The sequence below is a fragment of the Bubalus kerabau genome, chromosome 3, assembly GCF_029407905.1.
Source record: "Bubalus kerabau isolate K-KA32 ecotype Philippines breed swamp buffalo chromosome 3, PCC_UOA_SB_1v2, whole genome shotgun sequence".
Classification (NCBI taxonomy): Eukaryota; Metazoa; Chordata; class Mammalia; order Artiodactyla; family Bovidae; genus Bubalus; species Bubalus kerabau.
Window position 1 is genome coordinate 110520778 of NC_073626.1, and position 20995 is coordinate 110541772.

The following is a 20995-nucleotide window of genomic DNA, read 5'->3' on the forward strand; positions in this document are numbered from 1 at the left end:
AGCATAGTCACAGGCAAATGCATACTTAGATATTTATTAATGCATGTATAATAGAACAACACAAAAACAGAATGTACTATATTTATGATTGTATGTTGATCAAATCTATAAAGATATTTATAACTTCCCCCAAATGACAATTCTTCATAATGAATGATACTGCCATAATATGCTATAGCATTTTAGATTTATTGAAGATGTATATCTAAACTTCTTGAACCAATTTTTAGACTACTGCCTGTATAAACTTTCTTACCTTGAGTCAGGAAACTCATATAACACTTGAATTAGAAAGAAATTCTAATGTGTGTGAATGTTTATCTTTTGTAATCAAGCTTCAGATGCTTCTGTTTGCAACATGTTCTTGTAAATGATAAAAATATCTGATGAGTATTTTACAACTAATTAACGTTTATGCAGCATAGACAAATTTGCTAATTTATACTGGCACTTGATTTTAACAAGTCATTCTCAGTTGTTTTCATTGTCTCTATTTGATTGCTTGTTTTGTTTTAAAAAACAACAAAAAAATTTTAAGTTTTTGAAATGCAGATCTATGATTTTGAGGAGGGCTGATGGATGGTAATTGGGAAGTTGATATCAGTACTAATACCATACAATGTACCTTTATCAATTAAAAATGTTTGGCTCTAGAAAACTTTAGTGTTATTTTTTTTGATGGGTATGTAAACGTCTTATAACTATAACAAAGGCTATAACTATAACTTAAGTACTAAAGAGGAGGTGACTATTTTTATATTAAAATTATTTTCCAATGATTTAGACTATAAATTAAAGTGACTAACATAAATAGCTCAGCACATGTGCACTTTTGTTGCTGTTGTTGCTCAGTAACTAAGATACGTCTAACTATCTGCGACCCCATAGACTGCAACACACCAGGCTATCCTGTCGTTCATTATTTCCCAAGGTTTCCTCAAATTCATGACCATTGAGCAATGATGCTCTCTGTCTCAGCCTCTACCACCCTCTCCTTCTTTTGCCTCCAATCTTTCCCAGCATCAGGGTCTTTTCCCATGAGTTGGTTCTTCACATCAGGTGGCCAAAATATTGGAGCTTCAGCTTCAGAATCATTCTGCCAAATAATATTCAGGTTGATTTCCTTTACAATTGACTAGTTTCATCCAAAGGACACTCAAGAGTCTTCTCTAGCAACACAATTCAAAAGCATCTATTCTACAGTGCTCAGCCTTATTTTTCGTCCAGCTTTCACATACATGCATCAGTTAAGTTCAGTCGTTCAGTGGTGTCCAAATGTTTGTGATCCCATGGACTGCAGTACGCCAGGCCTCCCTGTCCAGCAACAACACCCGGAGCCTACTCAAACTCATGTCCATCATGTCAGTGATGCCTTCCAACAATCTCATCCTCTGTTATCCCCTTCTCCTCCTGCTTTCAATCTTTCCCAGTATCAGGGTCTTTTCCAATTAGTTCTTCCCATCAGGTGGCCAAAGTATTGGAGTTTCAGCTTCAGCATCAGTCTTTCCAAAGAATATTCAGGACTATTTTCCTTTAGGATTGACTGGTTGAATCTTCCTGCAGTCCAAGGGACTCTCAAGAGTCTTCTCCAACACCACAGATCAAAAATATCAGTTCTTTGGCACTCAGCTTTCTTTATAGTCTAACTCTCACATCCATACATGATTACTGGAAAAAACCTAGCTTTAACTAGATGGACCTTTGTGGGAAAGTAATGTCTCTGCTTTTTAATATGCTGTCTAGGTTGATCATAACTTTTCTTCCAAGGACAAAGTGTCTTTTAATTTCATGGCTGCAGTCCCCATTTGCAGTGATTTTGGAGCCCAAAAAATAAAGTCTCTATTTGATTCCTTTGTTTCCCCATCTATTTGCTATGAAGTGGTGGGAATGGATACCATGGTCTTAGTTTTCTGAATGATGGATTTTAAGCCAACTTTTTCACTCTCCTCTTTCATTTTCATCAAGAGGCTCTTTAGGTCTTCACTTTCTGCCATAAGGGTGGTGTCATCTGCATATCTGAGGTTATTGATATTTCTCCCAGCAATCTAGATTCCAGCTTGTGCTTCATCCAGCCCAGAATTCCCCATGATGTACTCTGCATATAAGTTAAATAAGCAGGGTGACAATATACAGCCTTGACGTACTCCTTTCCCAATTTGGAACCAGTCTATTGTTCCATGTCCAGTTCTAACTGTTGCTTCCTGACCTGCATACAGATTTCTCAGGAGGTAGGTCATGGGGTCTGGTATTCCCATCTCTTTAAGAATTTTCCACAGTTTATTGTGATCCACACAGCCAAAGGTTCGGCATAGTCAGTTAAAAAAAAGGAGATATTTTACTGGAACTCTCTTGCTTTTTCAATGATCCAACAGATGTTGGCAATTTGATCTTTCATTTAGTTCCTCTGCCTTTTCAAAATCCACCTTGAACATCTGGAAGTTCACGGTTCACATATTGCTGAAGCCTGGCTTGGAGAATTTTGAGCATTACTTTACTAGCGTGTGAGATGAGTGCAATTGTGCGGTAGTTTGAGCATTCTTTGGCATTGCCTTTCTTTGGGATTGGAATGAAAACTGACCTTTTCCAGTCCTGTGGCCACTGCTGAGTTTTCCAAATTTGCTGGCATATTGAATGCAGCACTTTTACAGCATCACCTTTTAGGATTTGAAGTAGCTCCATTGGAATTCCATCACCTCCACTAGCTTTGTTTGTAGTGATGCTTCTTAAGGCCCACTTGACTTCACATTCCAGGATGTCTAGTTCTAGTTAAGTGATCACACCATCCTGGTTATCTGGGTCATTAAGATCTTTTTTGCATATTTCTTCTGTGTATTCTTGCCACCTCCTCTTAATATCTTCTGCTTCTGTTAGGTCCAACCATTTTGTCCTTTATTTTGCTCACCTTTGCATGAAATATTCCCTTGTATCTTTAATTTTCTTGAAGAGATATCTAGTCTTTTCCATTCTTTTGTTTTCCTCTTTCTTTGCATTGATCACTGAGGAAGGCTTTCTTCTCTCTCCTTGCTATTCTTTGGAACTCTGCATTCAAATGGATATATCTTTCTTTTTCTCCTTTGCCTTTCATTCTCTTCTTTCTCAGCTATTTGTAAGGCCTCCTCTAACAACCATTTTGCCTTTTTACATTTCTTTTTCTTGGGGATGGTCTTGATCACTGCTTCCTGGATAATGTCATGAACCTCCTTCCATAGTTCTTTAGGCACTCTATCAGATCTAATCCCTTGAATCTATTTGTTACTTCCACTGTATAATCATAAGGGATTTGATTTAAGTCATACCTGAATGGTCTGGTCGTTTTCCCTACTTCCTTCAATTTAAGTCTGAATTTGGCAATAAGGAATTCTTTATTTGAGCCACAGTCAGCTCCCAGTATTGTTTTTGCTGACTGTAAAGAACTTCTGCATCTTTATATGATCAATCTGATTTCAGTACTGACCATCTGATGATATCCATGTGTAGAGTCTTTTCTTGGGTTGTTGGAAGAGGGTGTTTGCTATGACCAGTGTGTTCTCTAGCAAAACTCTGTTAGCCTTTGACTTGCTCTGTTTTGTACTCCAAGGCCAAATTTGCCTGTTACTTCATGTAGCTCTTAACTACATTTGCATTCCAGTCCACTAAAATGAAGTGGACCTCTTTTGGGGGTGTTAGTTCTAGAAGGTCTGATCGGTCTTCATAGCACTGTTCAACCTCAACTTCTTCAGCATTACTTTTGGGGGCAAGTACTTGGATTACTATGATATTGAATGGTTTGCCTTGGAAATGAACAGAGATCATTCTGTCATTTTGAGATTGCATCCAAGTACTGCATTTTGGACTCTGTTGTTGACTATGATGGTTACTCCATTTCTTCTAAGGGATTCTTGCCACAGTAGTAGATATAATGGTCATCTGAGTTAAATTCCACATTCCAGTCCATTTTAGTTCACTGATTCCTAAAATGATGTCGATGTTTACTCTTGCCATCTTCTGTTTGATTACTTCCAATTTGCCTTGATTCATGTACCTAACATTCCAGGTTCCTAGGCAATATTGCTCTTTACAGCATCGGACTTTACTTCCATCACCCATCACATCCATAACTGGGTGTTGTTTTTTCTTTGGCTCTGTCTCTTCATTCATTCTGGAGCTATTTCTCCACTCTTCTCTAGTAACATATCAGCACCTACTGAGCTGCAGAGTTCATATATCACTATCATTCCTTTTTGCATTTTCATACTGTTCATGGGGTTTTCAAGGCAAGAATACTGAAGTGGTTTGCCATTCCCATCTCCATGGGACCATGTTTTGTCAGAACGGTCCGCCATTAACCATCCATCTTGGGTGGCTGTACATGGCATGTCTCATAGTTTCACTGAGCTAGACAAGGCTGTGGTCCATGTGATCAGTTTGGTTAGTTTTCTGTGATATGTGGTTTTCATTCTGTCTGCCCTCTGATGGATAAGGATAAGAGGCTTATGAAAGCTTCCTGATGGGAGAGATTGACTGAGAGGGAAACTGGGTCTTGTTCTGATGGGCAGGGCCATGTCAATAAATCTTTAATCCATTTTTCTGTTGATGGGAGGGCCTGTGTTCCATCCCTGTTGTTTGACCTGAAGCCAAACTATGGTGGAGGTAATGAAGACAATGGGGACTTCCTTCAAAAGGCCCCATGCATGCAGTGCTGCACTCAGTGCCTCCAGCCCTGAAGCAGGCCACCTCCAACCCATGCCTCTGCTGGAGACTCCTGGACACTCATGGGCATGTCTGGGTCAGTTTCTTATGGGGACACTGCTCCTTTCTTCTGGGCCCTGGTGCTCACAAGGTTTTGTTTGTGACCTCCAAGAGTCTTATTTCCCCAGTCCTGTGTAAGTTTTGGTGGTTCTGTGGTGGAGTTAATGGTGACTTCCTCCCAGAGGGCTTTTGCCACACCCAGGTCTGCTGCACTCAGAGCCCCTGCAGCAAGCCACTGATGACCTGTACCTTCACAGGAGACACCAGACACTGTTCTGGCTCAGTCTCTGTGGGTTGGGCGTGCATTTTGTGCCCTTCCCAGGTCTGAGCAGCTCAGGTGACCGGGTCCTTGGCAAGTGCACTCTCCCAGGTGGGTCATGCATCTTAAACACCTTCCTGGTCCTGGCCACTTGGTTTCCCAGGTGCGCTGCAAAAGCACCAATTCTTTTGTGCCATATGTCTCCTCTGGAGAGCTGATCTCAGGCTATGACCCTACTGGCATATGTTAACCATTCAGGATCTCAGAAAGACATACATAACTACTGGAAAAAAACATAGTTTTGACTCTGTGGACCTTTGTCAGCCAAGTGATGTCTCTGCTTTTCAATGCACTGTCTAGATTTGTCATAACTTTCCTTCCAAGGAACAAGTGTCTAATTTCATGACCACAGTCACTGTCTTTAGTAATTTTGAAGCACAAGAAAATAAAATCTGTCACTGCCTCAACTCTTTTCCCTTTTTATTTCCATGAAGTCATGGGACCAGGACTAGATGCCATTATCTTATTTTTTTAATGTTGAGTTTCAAGTCAACTTTTTCACTTTCCTCTTTCACCCTCATCAACAGGCTCTTAGTTCTACCTCACTTTCTCCCATTAGAATGCTATTATCTTCATATCTGGGGTTGTTTAGTATTTCTCCCAGCAATCTTTATTCTAGCTTGTGATTCAGCTCATCCAGTGTTTCACATAATGTATTCTGCCTATAAGTTAAATAAGCAGGGGGACAATATACAGCCTTGTCATACCCCTTTCCTAATTTTGAACCAGTGAGTTGTTCCATGTCCAGTGCTAACTGGTGTTTCTTGACTCACATATGGGTTTCTCAGGAGACAGGTAAGGTGGTTGGGTACTCCCATCTCTTTAAAAATTTTCCACTTTTTGTTGTGATCCACAGAGTCAAAGGCTGTAGCATAATCTATGAAGCAGAAGTAGGTTATTTTATTGGAATCCCTTTGCTTTCTCCATGATCCAGCAAATGCTGGCAATTTGATCTATGGTTTCTCTGTCTCTTCAAAGCCCATCTTGTACATCTGGAGGTTCACATATTGTTGAATACTTGTTGAAAGGATTTTGAGTATAACCTTGCTAGCATGTGAAATTAGCACAATTGTCCAGTAATGTGAACATTCTTTGGCACTGTCCTTCTTTGGGATTGAAATAAAAACTGATGTTTTTCAGTTCTGTGGCCACTGATGAGTTTTCCAAATTTGCTGATATATAAAGTGCAGCATCTTTTAAGATTTTAAATAGCTCAGCTGGAATTCCATCATCTCCACAAGCTTGTTCATAGTAATGCTTTCTAAGGCCATTTGACTTCACACTCCAAGATGTCCAGCTCTATGTGGGTGACCATACCATCGTGGTTATCCAGGTCATTAAGACCTTTTTTTGTATAGTTTTTCTGTGTTCTTGTCACTTTTTCTTAATTTATTCTGCTTCTATTAGGTCCTCTGGAGAAGGAAATGGCAACCCACTCCAGTATTCTTGACTGGAAAATCCCATGGACAGAGGAACCTGGTAGACTACAGTCCATGGGGTTGCAAAGAGTCAGACATGACTGAGCAACTTCACTTTCTTTCCTTCTTTATTAGGCCTTCACAGTTTCTGTCTTTTATCATGCCCATCCTTGCATGAAATGCTTCCTTGATATCTCCAGTTCTCTTAAAGAGAACTCTAGTCTTTCCCATTCTATTGTTTTCCTCTATTTCTTTGCTTTGTTCATTTAAGAAGGGCTCTTTATCTCTCTTTGCTATTCTCTGGAACTCTGCATTCAGTCGGCTATATCTTTCTCATTCTCACTTGCCTTTTTCTTTTATTCTTTCCTCAGCTATTTCTAAAGCATCCTCAGACAACCACTTTGGCTTCTTGCGTTTCTTTTTCTTTGAGATGGTTTTAGTCACTGCCTCTTGTACAATGTTATGAAACTCAGTCCATAGTTCTTTAGGTGCTCTGTCTACCAGATCTAATCCCTTGAATCTATTTGTCACCTCCACTGTGTAATCATAAGGGATTTGATTTAGGTCTTATCTGAATGGCTTAATAGTTTTCCCTACTTTCTTCCATTTAAACCTGAATTTTGCAATAAGGCATCCGTGATCTGAGCCAGAGTCAGCTGCAGGTTTTGTTTTTTTCTGATTGTATAGAGCTTCTCCATTTTCAGCTGCAAAGAACAGAATCAATCTGATATCGGTGTTAACCATCTGGTGATGTCCATGTCTCCATAACCATCTGGTAATGTCTCTTAGGTTGTTGGAAAAGAGTGTTTACTAAGATTAGTGTGTTCTCTGGACAAAACTCTGTTAGGCTTTCCCATGGTTTATTTTATATTCCAAGCCCAAACTTGCCTATTATTCTGGGTAACTTTTGATTTCATACTTTTTCATTCAAATCCCCTATTATGAAAAGGCCATCTATTTTTGATGTTAGTTTTAGAAGGTCTTGTAGGTCTTCAAAGAACCAGTCAAGTTCAGCTTCTTCAGCATCAGTGGTTGGGGAATAGACTTGGATTGCTGTGATGTTGAATGGTTTGCCTTGGAAACGAACTGAGACCATTCTTTTTTGAGATTGCACCCAAGTTCTCCATTTTGGATTCTTTTGTTGACTATGAGGCTACTCCATTTCTTCCAAGGGATTCTTGCCCGCAGTTGTAGATATAATGGTCATCTGAATTAAATTTGCCCATTCCCATCTATTTCAAAACACTGAATGCTAAGATGTCAATGTTTACTCTTGCTATCTCCTGTTTCACCATATCCAATTTACTTTCATTCATGAAATTTCAAACAATGGTGTGGGAAAAGACTCTTGAGAGTCCCTTGGACAGCAAGGAGATCAAATCAGTCAATCCTAAAGGAAATAAACCCTAAATATTCATTGAAACAACTGATGCTGAAGCTGAAGCTCCAATATCTGGGCCACCTGATGCAAAGAGATGACTCATTGGAAAAGACCCTGATGCTAGGAAAGATTGAGGGCAGGAGGAGAAGGGGATGACAGAGAATGAGATGGTTGGATAGCATCATCTAATGGACATCAGTTTGAGCAAAGTCCAGGAAATAGTGAAGGACAGAGAAGCCTGGCATGCTGCACACCATGGATTTCAAAGAGTTGGACAAGACTCAACAACTGAACAACAACAACAACTTGGACCTAACATTCCAGGTTCCTATGCAATACTGTTCTTTACAACATCAGACTTTACTTTCACCACCAGACACATCCACAACTGAGTGTCCTTTCCACTTTGGCCCAGTGCCTCATTAATTTTGGAACTGTTAGTAATTTCCCTTTGTTCTTCCCCAGTATCATATTGGACATTTTCTGACCTGGGGAGACTTATCTTTCAGTGTCATATCTTTTTGCATTTTCATACTGGTCATGGGTTCCCTGACAAGCATACTGGAGTGGTTTGCCATTTCCTCATCCAGTGGACCATGTTTTGTCAGAACTCTTCACTATGACCTTCCATCTTGGGTAGCCCTGCATGAAAAGGCTCATAGCTTCATTGAGTTACCAAAATCTCATTCACCATGACAAGGCTGTGATCCATGAAGGGGATATGTGCTCTCCAACTGAAAATAAATTTTTTCTAGAGAATCAGAGCTATATATTTCACTTATAAACACATTCACATTCTCAAAACTTTGTATTAACTCTTTCTGGTATCCTTATCATTGCCCCAAATTTGTGTAGGGTTAATTGTCACCCTGCTTATTTAACTTATATGCAGAGTACATCATGAGAAACGCTGGGCTGGAAGAAGCACAAGCTGGAATCAAGATTGCCAGGAGAAATATCAATAACCTCAGATATGCAGATAACACCACCCTTATGGCAGAAAGTGAAGAGGAATTAAAAAGCCTCTTGATGAAAGTGAAAGAGGAGAGTGAAAAAGTTGGCTTAAAGCTCAACATTCAGAAAACGAAGATCATGACATCTGGTCCCATCACTTCATGAGAATTAGATGGGGAACCAGTGTCAGACTTTATTTTGGGGGGCTCCAAAATCACTGCAGATGGTGACTGCAGCCATGAAATTAAAAGATGCTTACTCCTTGGAAGGAAAGTTCTGACCAACCTAGATAGCATATTCAAAAGCAGAGACATTACTTTGCCAACAAAGGTCCGTCTAGTCAAGCTATGGTTTTTCCAGTGGTCATGTATGGATGTGAGAGTTGGACTGTGAAGAAAGCTGAGCACCGAAGAATTGATGCTTTTGAACTGTGTTGTTGGAGAAAACTCTTGAGAGTCCCTTGGACTGCAAGGAGATCCAACCAGTCCATCCTAAAGGAGATCAGTCCTGGGTATTCTTTGGAAGGACTGATGTTGAAGCTGAAACTCCAACACTTTGGCCACCTCATGTGAAGAGTTGACTCATTGGAAAAGACTCTGATGCTAGGAGGGATTGGGGCAGGAGGAGAAGGGGACGACAGAGGATGAGATGGCTGGATGGCATCACCAACTCGATGGACATGCGTCTGGGTGAACTCCAGGAGTTGGTGATGGACAGGGAAGCCTGGACTGCTGCAATTCATGGGATTGCAAAGAGTGGGACATGACTGAGTGACTGAACTGAACTTAATATGCCTTGAACAATACTTAATGACTGCAGATGAATATGTCAGATATTCCTACCATAATTTGTTTCAGATTTTACCATGTTGCACCACAGAAACCCTAAGAACTATGAAGGGTACTCATTAAGTTTTCAAAAAAAAATTTTTTTTTGTTTACTCTTATTTGGATAAGGCAATGGCACCCCACTCCAGTACTCTCGCCTGGAAAATCCCATGGACCGAGGGGCCTGGTAGGCTGCAGTCCATGGGGTCACTAAGAATCGGGCATGACTGAGCGACTTCACTTTCACTTTTCACTTTCATGCATTGGAGAAGGAAATGGCAACCCACTCTAGTGTTTTTGCCTGGAGGATCCCAGGGACAGGGGAGCCTGGTGGGCTGCCATCTATGGGGTCGCACAGAGTCGGACATGACTGAAGTGACTTAGCAGCAGCAGCAGCAGCATTTGATGCTAAAACATAAAATATTCAAGTGGCAATTTACTTTATCTGCACTAAGCATAGAGATTTTCATCCTCATCCCACCCCCACCCCCAACCTCTCCTCCTGCAGTGACTTGGTATGTTTTTAATCCAATTTTGGTATTGGTTATTCATTTTGGCATCATGTAGATACAACTTTCCACTGGCATTACAGGATACATTGTTTTTCTTCCCACCTTTAGCTACAGAGTTATAACCACTGTTTCCAACATAATATCCTATATGTATGTCTTCAATTATATCCGCCCTCGGGTTAGCCAGAGGCCAGAGGTGGCACCGCGAGATGGGTCATTCAGAGACACACGCAAGACCCAGCACACAGGCCCCAAGTGGGTGGCTCCGCGGCAATGGCCGAATCGGCCGCTAGGTGGCAGTCCAAAGGCCTAGAGCCCTGCGCTCATCCAGAAGCTGAAAGTCCTCAGCGACAGACACCGAGGGAGACCTGTTAGCATACAACTTACTACTTAATACTAAAAGTTTTACTGGTCCTTTTCCTTTTTATTTGATGCAAGTAGAAATCATCTATTCACTCTATAAAAAACACACATTATGCCTTACACCATTACTGTCTGCAAGAAGAGGGGACATAAAAGGTGCTGGGGTCTATATAGAGTGTAAAGCTTTAAAGTTAGGAATGTCACACAAATGCAGTCATGTTTGTGCACCAAAAGAATGAAATTTACAGAATTAATCAGAAAAAAATTTGCAAGTGACTTTTAATTTTTGAATTTTTATCACTGTATGAAAGTGTTGTTTTATAAATATGATGCACAAACGCAATCATAGTTTTAATTTTTATTGAATGAGATTTGTGGAGCACCAAAACATGCATAGGAATATGCACAAGTTTTCTAAAGCTTCTTTAATCTTTTTGTGCCATATTTTTTCCCTATGTGTAGAAAGAAAAGGGTATATTAAAAGATTTTTCTTTCTGAATGTCTCCGTCACCATGGTTAATAATGGCAGCCTAGCATATAAGAGGAGAAATTCAATTTCAAATTGCTTTAAGGTTCAGCTTTGAATTTCACTTTAGTCAGAAGAGTCGCGTGACCTTTAAATTTGATGAAAAGAGGAAGAAGATATTAATCTTATTATTTTATTTTAAAGTCTTCCCAAAGTAGGTGACTCTAGACCACATTTCTACAAAATGACTAGTAGTCCACATATTGATCATCGTTAGTGAAAGACAATACCTAAGATTTTAATATACCTTCAGTATTTTATATCTGATTTCAATTATTTTTGTAAAATCACTCTACTACTTCAGAGCTCTTATTATTTCAAACAAAACTGTTTGATACTAAACACTATGTATCTTGTATTTATGTTTTATTGTAAAAACTGCTCTTTTTTAAAGATTATATTTTCCCTTATATATGCAAAATTTATTTTGATAGCCTGAAAATATTTATTGTGTATAATACAGTAATAGATGCTACATTATAGCCTTTACACAAAGGCAAAATTCTCCCTATTATAGAAAATTACAATTCAAATATAGAATATTCTAAGTATACAATTAGGGGCTTCCTAGGTACTTCAGTGGTAAACAATCCACCTGGCCATGCAAGAGATTTGGGATTGATCTCTGGGTTGGGAAGATCCCCTGGAGAAGGAAATGGCAACCCACTCCAGAATTCTTGCCTGGGAAATCCCATAGACAGAAGAGCCTGGTGAGCTATGGTCCATGGGGTTGCCAAAAGCCAAACAGGACTTAGTGACTTAACGACAGACTATATCTGGAGAATCCCTTGGACAGAGGAGCATGGCAGGCTATGGTCCATAGTATCCCAAAGAGTTAGACACAACTGAAGCAACTTAGCACTATACAATAATTGCACACACTGTTAAAGAACACAATAAGTTAACTGTTCACGCATTTCATATACTAGCATTCAGATAAGAATTAGTTATCCAAAAAAAAGCCACTCAGTTACTTTCAGGTAGTGTTAAAAACTTCTATCATTTAACCTTTTGAACAGTCTTGCTGGGCATGCATATTATTATTCCTATCCTATTTTTTTTTTAATGATTGAACAGTATTTGATATAAGAACAAATATTTCCTAGAATGTGATTTCTGAATTACTTGCATCAGGCTCAATTTGTTAAAATGCAGATTTCTGGCCACAACTCCAAGCTGCTTAATGAAAAGCTCTGGTATATGGGCCTCCAGAATTTCAACTTTCATTTTTCAGTTTGATAATCATTAGTCTAACATGTAACATAGAGGAAAGAATCAGATTAGGGAAACGACATAACAATAAATAGTCTTCCTTTTTAATGTCACTGGCCTTGGAGAGAAGGGAAGAAATCGAAAAGACTGTTAAATCAATATCCCTATACCAGGCAGCTACTGACTTTAAAAAACTGTGAATGGAATATCTTCATACTATAATGTGAAAGGGATAAATGATTGTTCAAATAAATAAGAATCTATCTCACTTTATATCTACCTATACATTCATGATCCAACAATACTTTCATGAATTTTAGATTTCATGAATCTAAAATTCATGAAAGTACTTAAAAAGTTAAATAATTCAGAGTGGTATAGTGATCACACATAAAAAGAAACTGATTTTCATTGTTTTACAGTAAACGGCAGTGGGGGGAAATGTAGAATAAATTTAAAAGGAATGATAAGCATGTTTATGGTGCTAGAGAAAAAAAAATGATTTATTGGGGGGCCATGAAAGACTAACCAAAGATTATTATCCAAAGATGAATAGCAAAAAACAGTGTATTGCAATAGAACAGGTTAAAGATGACTATGGCACAGACTATGGATTTTTCCTGAGGAAAATGACAGAGAGACAGATGCCAGAAATTATTATAGTCAGCATGATTATGCAAATATTTCAGTGGGAATTCAACAGGAAATTTTGATGATCTACACACATTTCAGTTCTTAAATGATCTGCCATTAATGGCTTTGATTATTGTAGTCTACTTAGAGAAATAAGATTTATGAATTTCTATAAAGATGGTAAAAATACTTGGTCTTAAATCAGTCATTGGAAGAACTTGTGGAGCAGCAAATGCCTAACGTAATTTTTCAAGGTAGGCAACAAGAATAATGACTTCTATTTGATTTAATATCTCAAAAAAGATTATTTTTTAAGACTGGAACAAATGTAGATGAATGGAACATATTTTATCTTTGGCCATAAAACATTATTTTATAAGGAGTATAGGGGAAATTGTCAGGTGATCATCAGTTGCTTGAGAAACTGAATTGATGAAATTAATTATTTCTCCAGCACAGTCTTTGAGACTTATTTCCAGTATGTAACAAAGAAAATATTCCTTGAAAATTAAGAATCTAAGTGTACTTCCTCAAAACAGAAGAGAGGAGCATCATGACCACTAGCAAGCAATATAATTTATCTAACATAAATAATGGGTGCCAAGCTATGGATAAAATGGAAAATTAATCAAATATTGTTAACAAATACCAGCTGTACTACTTAAATAATTTCAAAATTTGGAATAAAACATTACAGCATTATTATCCTCCTTGTTTAAAAAGCCTTTTCTTCCCTTTTGAAGTTCTAAAGGCATATTTTTAATAATTTTCTAAAATACATAAAACACATGATGTCATATCTGAACATCTGATCAATTAGCATTTACTCCAGTTCCTAAGCAATTCCATTTTCTTTCTTCTAAGCATCTCAGTGTAATGATGAGCCCTGGAGGTTCTTATCTCTAGTAACATAAAATGTACCTCAGATCATTTCTCTTATTTAAATTGAACCCTGATTTAGATTGCTGTTGTAATTGCTGTTTCTTAATCAGCAGAGGTAATGTAAGGAGCAAATTTTGATATTTTAATCAATATTTCAACATGATTGCACAAAACATCTTTGTATACATCACTTGTATAACAAAATTACCAAATAATCAGTATTATTTTTTTCAATGGAGCATGGAAAATATCTTCAGTGGTCAATCAGAAAGATTCGACAAATGTAAAATGACATGAAACAAAAACAAATTTTGCAATGATTAGAATTCATTCTAGCAACATGTTTGCAAAATCTGCCTAAACATCTCTGCCTAATTATCTTTGGACTGTATAAAGAGTTAGAAACTGAAAAACTGGAACGATTTTCTAAATCATTCATCCATAGAAACACAACTAAGGAAGAAAAGGAATTACTTTTTAAATCAATGATTTTATTGGTTGTTCACTTGATTATACTTATTTGAAATATGCTCATTTCATTACCTCACTTCATAATATAGACAGAGTCAGAACTGGCCTTAAATTTATTTATCTATTTTAATGATTTATTTGTAATATAGTATATAATAAATATAATATATATGAAATATGTTAATTTTTATAAAAGTTCTGAACAAAACATTTGGATAATGCATGAAAAGATGACAAAATAATAATTATAATGATATTAATTTTCATTTAAATCATGTTCCATATGTAATATAATTAATCAAATAACTATATTCTTGAATAGTATCATTTATTGTCAATTATGCTGATGTTGAATAATTCCTTTTATGAAACAAAATAATGCTTTTGTGAAAAAAAAATTTTTTATAAATAGAGTTTGTCAGTATAATGATTTTATGAGCTCTTGCCTGTGTGTTAGGACACCCAATACTGTCTTCACAAATACCACATAAAATTCACGTGGCATCATAGAAGCCTAGTTCTGAAACAGGTTCAGCTATCTGAATTGGCTATGACAGAATTGGCAGAGACCTAGAAATTGCAGTCATTTAGTTTGGCCACCATGCCCAAAGAGATCTACTTGGAATGACTCTGGAATATATTATTTTGTTGTGTACAACTATTATTGATATGGTGGTATTTGACAATCATTTTAAATAAGAACCAAAGCCAATTTAAATGGTTTCTCTATGGATCTCCTCTGACAGATACACAGAGGCATCTGTGTTAGCCAGCAGACCTTATTCAAACATAGCTAAAACCATTCCAGCATTCGTTTTGATGCAATCAGCTAATTATATGGTTATGATTTATGTTTAAATGAAGAATTTTAATCAGATCTATTATTTTAATCCTCTGTTAAACTTCCCATCATAATGTCAAGGTTCCTGTATGGGCAAGACAAATTCTCTGAATGAAAATTTCAGCATATTCTCTTGATTTCATGGTAATAGAATTATGATTTTACATGGGAAAGTACTATATTTCCTTATCTCTGATTTAGAAGAGTAAAAATTCTGCAGTTTGAACTATGAGACAGATGACCACTTACTCTTTGGTAATTAGTTCCACTCTGGAGTTAGAACCAGCAAAAGTAAATTACAGAAATTTAATAAACAAGGATTTGCTGGACAGGCAAGCTCCATTTTTATAGTAGCATAATTTTCAGTATTTCTCAAATTAATCTCAATTCTTAATTAAAATTTCAGTTTTGTTACAAAATCTGCCAAATTTAAGTTTAACATAGAATAAAGAAAAATGAATTTAAACTTAAAAAAAAAAAGAATTTTAACAAGTGAAGTCCAATGGAAGTTACTCTCAGCATTCTGACAATATGTGAGAAATAAGCAGAAATCTCTATTAAGTATTCATGAACTATGATAGTTGGTTTCTCTTTCATTTCTTTTGCTTGAAGTCACCACATTAGCAGACTTGTGAGTTTTGTTACTCATTGATTTGTTTTGTGTTGTTATTATCTTTCCAGGTGCTCCACCAACTGGTCAGGCACACAGTGTGAGAGGCCAGCCCCAAAGAGCAGCAAGTCTGACCATATCAGCACAAGTAAGCTTCTCAGATTAATATCTTTGGTGTTCCACATAGAATAGAAATCTTTATTTTCTTCTTACACCACCCATCTTTCCTCTTACCCATCAACTGAGGGAATTGAGTCTTGGAAAACCTGCTTCATGGAATTTTGCCAAGGACCCACTTCAATCCAGGTGATTTTTGAAAGATGAAGCACTGAGCTCCTACCTGGTGACAGGATCAATCATTAGGTACTCTTTCAGGTTCTGAGGGTTCATCTCAAACTTTGGCAGTTGTCAGAACACACACCTGCAAACCTAGCATGAGCTTTTCTTAGGAAATGTGTCAGCTGCAAAAGATGCAAATATCACAATAGATGTGAGAATGCTGCAGGGAAAAAAATAATTTCATGTTTTAATTAAAATGTATTATTCTTGAAGTGCATTTCAAAGTGTTGTGGAAAAACAAACTTAACCAGTTAGTCTCAAAGTGATAAAGTATGTTAACAAGCAATTTTTAATAAGGATCCTAGTTGATTTACTGCTTCCTTATCTTTAAAGTACTGGTTTTGAAGTATAGTAAAATATAGTTCAATATTTTGCAAGTTTTTTTGTGTGTGTAGCTGTAGCCTTAGGACATGTCTCTGATATGAAAATTCATCTATATCAACATTTTGTGTCTCCACAGACACATTGGAAGACAGTGTGAGTGTTGGAAGGCATTCTGTGTCTTCCAACATCTTTAAATGATTTTATAAAGATTTTCAAAATAAAACTCTGAAAGAAAAATTTCTCAGTTCACACATATTAGTACTAATGAGTGAGAAAGTTTTGAGAAATCTGTAATAACTATCAAGTAAGTAAATATATTCTTGAAGAGAAAAAAACAATACCTCTGATTTATGAACACTTAGTAATTTTTTCTAGTAATTCACTGCTGGTATTGTGCATATGAAAATAAAATACTATGGAATTTGTGAAAAAGGAAAGATATTATCAAAATCAAAAGTGTATGATTTTTGTGGTTATATGGCAGAAACCCACAAAACATTGTAAATCAATTTTCCTCTGATTAAGGAATAATTTTTTTTAAAACAGTATATGATTTTGTACCTTAGACTAAGGTTCCCAGTGTTTGCTGATTTACTTGTCTGTTGTGCCTGTCCCCAAATAATTTATCATTGCTTGAAATTCTCCCAATGACACTGTCCAAAGTTCCACCACTTAGAGATTAACTCGGGCTAATAGGAATGACTATCTTTGAAAAATGACAATTAGGCCTAGAACAAATAACCTTAGAACTGAGTACTTTAATTTGGATATGTGAGGTAAGTGATTCCAGTCAAGGAACATTTGGGGTTAATTACCTTAGAATTTGTGTGTTGTCTTAAGAAAGGGAAGGGAGAAGAACTTAGCAAAGATATGGACATGTGATTGTAGGAATAGGGCACCAGGATTTGATGAATGGGTTCATAAAATACAGTAGAGGTGTAAAAAATACCTTGCCTAATTTAGTATTTCAAAAGAAAAGAAAAGAAAAAAAATACTCTTATCTATCTCTCTTCCAGGATCATACTAACATTATTACTAATAATTCTTGGGAAATACCAATGTATATGATTTTGTGAACTAGTTATAAGACTCAATCATCATCAAAAGCATTTTTTAATGAAAAGAAATGCATTTGATGTACCAAGCTATAGAATACACTGAGGTAATAAACTGATAATTAATGAAGATATAGTATTTTAGCCTTTTATGGTAATTTCTCAATTATGTAAGATAATAAAAAATATTCTTTTAGAGAGGTAAAACAATTTTAAATATTGATAAAACTCTGAAAGGAAACAGAGTAGAACATCAATTGAATTTTCAGTTTATATATAAGGTCCATCTACAAGGGAAAAGTTTGGGTTCTGGAAGATGATCTTGAGGGGTGTGCCAGTTGTATTTGTTGAAAGGTGATGTCTTCAACCACTTGTATCAGTAACAAGCTCCCGTATAAGAAAAATGTCTCCAATTACATGCAGCAGCTCTAAAATGGGGACTATCACATGGAAGGAGGCATGTCAAGTAGTTGTAACCCCTTTTTCAAGGATTCTGATGCTCATTCTTCCATCACTGATTTAAAGTCATTAAATTTAATGGAGGTATCAAGGCACATTGAAAGGACTATTAGCTATGCAAATGTCAAATTATCTCAGGTTTGAGCGAAGTTGACCAAATAATGACTCTATTAAAAGGTACTTATCATCAGACATTTGTGCTGAGAGAAACTTGCCTCAGTAACTCTGAAGAGAGAGGAAAGGTAGTTAAGCCAATTTTTCCTAAGGTAGGAGGGCTATTTTTATTCTGTCAGGTAAGCTCCAGTGGTTTTTGAATTGTTGTCAAATGTTCCCCGAACCTGGGCAGAAGTCATCTGTTTTATGGATGGATGTTTTAGGAACATGTCCTCAAATCTGCACTTCTACTCTCAGTGAAGCATTCTACAATCGTTGGGCCTTGGTGCCATCAGGAATATACTGCCTCTGTCAGCCTCACTTGCGTCAGCTGGCACGGAGATTTACCTTTCTAATTGATGAACAACTTTCTTAATCAACTCTGAGTAGTCATACTGAGGTTTTCTGGCCCTTGCTGTTTGAAGTGTCTAAAGATCAGCCTGTGGAATTAAGCAGATCTATTATTCTAGAACCTTGCTTAAGTTCCACTTGAAAAAGTTAGTCTGAAAACTCTTATTTTGAAGAGTTTTAAATTAAGGATGATTAAATATTTTTATATACTCCTATTTTAAACTTACCTGAAGTTTTAAAGGAGTGGATACTCAACGTTTGGATTAAGCTATTCTTATCTGCTACGATTAAGGAGGATAAACATACCCACAGCATTTGTGGGGCAGTAATACAGTGATGCTGTATTTTATTGCAGTGACAAGGAATGTGTGATATCTGTTAGGGAGTTATACTTAGCTTCTGTTTTCCTACTTTATCTCTTTTAAACCATGATATTTCAAAAAATATGTATTATACCAGAGAATTATAAACTTGCGGATATAGAGATAAAAATGCTACAAAATAATGCATTTGTCCTAATTCTCCCAAAGCAAGTATTTATTGAGCCTCTACTAAGTGTCAAGTAATGTCTAGATCCCAAAGCTGAATCAGTGCATAAAACAAACAGTGCCTCTTCTCATGAAGCTGAGAGGGGCTAGAGAGCAGAGAGCAGGGGAGGATTAATTAAAAAGAAGGCAAGGAAATAAGTAAACTTTTGGAAAATAATTGTGAGTCTTGATTAGACCTATTAAGGAAGTAAAAAAGGCACAGAAATAGAGAATATCAGAAGAGAACTGATACAAAGAGTGATTTCTCTGAGATGGTGATATTTAAATTGACTTGAATGATTAAAAAGGGGAGGAGAGACTAAGGGTATTTCAAACAATAGGAGTATCAGATATAAGAATCCTGGAGGGACTGAAAGAAGACCAGTGTCCTGGCACAAAGGCGACAAGAGTGAGACTGGTGCTAAGTGAGGATGGTTATAAAAGACCAAATGATAAGCATCCTCCTGGAAATCCCTGGAAGGATAAAATAAGTTTGGAACATGATTTTTTTTAATGATTTTTAAAATTATGTTTTATCAAAATGGTTAATAAATAGCAGTCTAGTTATTATATATTTACATACACATATACACTCACATTTATGCATATACGTAAACACAAACTTGAGATCTGAATATATAGCAGCAAGTCAAAAGAGGTCATTGTAATGGTATAATTTATGCTTATATTTTTCTACTATAAGTTCAACAAATAAATAAAAGATTCTTTTCTTTAACCTTCATGAAGCCTTCTGGTTTCCATCCTAACCTCTTGAAACAGCTGTCTTGTTTGTGAGATACTTCTTTTTGATCTCTTCTAGTTAATTCATTTATTACTCCATACACTCTGCTTGGCAATCCGTAATTCTTTGACCTCAGTTTTCAACTCTTTGCCAATTACTCCCAAATTTCTGTCTTCAATCCTGATTTCTCTCCTGAGTTTGAGACATGTATACCACTGCACAATTGCTATATACATATCAATGTCATCTCTGTCTATATCTGTATATCTATATTCTACAGGAACCTGATGTTCAGTGTTTCCCAAAATAATCTCATTCCCTTCACCAATCATCCAGCCATTTTAATGCACCTTATTTTGCCTTCCTGTCTACACAGCTGGCCACAGAAATTTACCCAAGCAACACTTAGGAGTCACTCTTAACCTTCCTTCTAAATTGACTTAAACAATCTATTCAATAGATGTTACTTTCCAAATTTTCTTCAACATTATCAGCTTGAACATTCCTTCCTAACATCCCTTTGCTCCTCTCTTCAGTCACAGCTCCCTCCAACGCCCTCCACTCTACTCTCCAGTCAGACTGTTCTTTAATTTTTTCTCCTCCAGGTCTTCACATTTCTCTCCCTAGATTAATTCAGTATCTCCTCCTCCACTCGACCTGCATTCTCTTTCATGGGAATAAAGAGGACTTCCATCAGGTTTCAGAGACATACCAACCCTCCTCTTCTATCCCAGATCTAGTTGGCTCCTCTGTGTTTGCAGAACAATGCATACTTTCACTAGGCTAGTGCATATCACTGTGCTAAATAAACCCATGTGTTTGTCATCTTCCAGTATACATCAAACAACATGAGAGGAGGGACATTTCTATCCCCACTGCAAAGTATAGTAAGTGTTGCGTGTGTGGGACATAGCAACACTTAAAAATATATTTGCTAATTGAGAACCAAATGGATAGTCCCTATGATATCTTAGGCACTGTGCTATCTACAAAACCTAGATAGATAGCTTATGGCCCCAAATTACAAATGAACTACTCTCTACAATAGGTTGTGAAAAGTGAAAAATAGAGTTATGCATGGAGTGATACAGCAATATGTATTTTGAATTAGTCAGTAAACATGTATGAGCACTTTCTGTATAGTAGACACACTTCTGTTTACATTACTGTGATGTATATGTTAATGATAACACTCATTTTATTAATGTGTAAACTCAGACAAAGATAAAAAATTGGCCCCAGCATATGTGCTAGTGAGATGAGATTTGAACAGAGGTAGCTTGGATACACAATCTGCTATCTCAATTGTGATGCTGTACTTCCTCTCCCATGGAAGGTGTCTCTTCTTGGCATAGCAATTTGATAATA

At 36.9% G+C, this 20995-nt stretch overlaps 1 protein-coding gene across 1 annotated transcript in view; it reads left to right on the top strand.

Annotated features, from left to right (window-relative positions):
* Nucleotides 1-20995, top strand: part of LRP1B (LDL receptor related protein 1B) — a 1835261-nt gene that overhangs the window by 1805826 nt on the left and 8440 nt on the right. The window contains exon 87 of the mRNA XM_055574440.1: nucleotides 15749-15825. Coding sequence (XP_055430415.1) covers nucleotides 15749-15825 — 77 coding nt within the window. The remainder of the gene's footprint in view (nucleotides 1-15748; nucleotides 15826-20995) is intronic.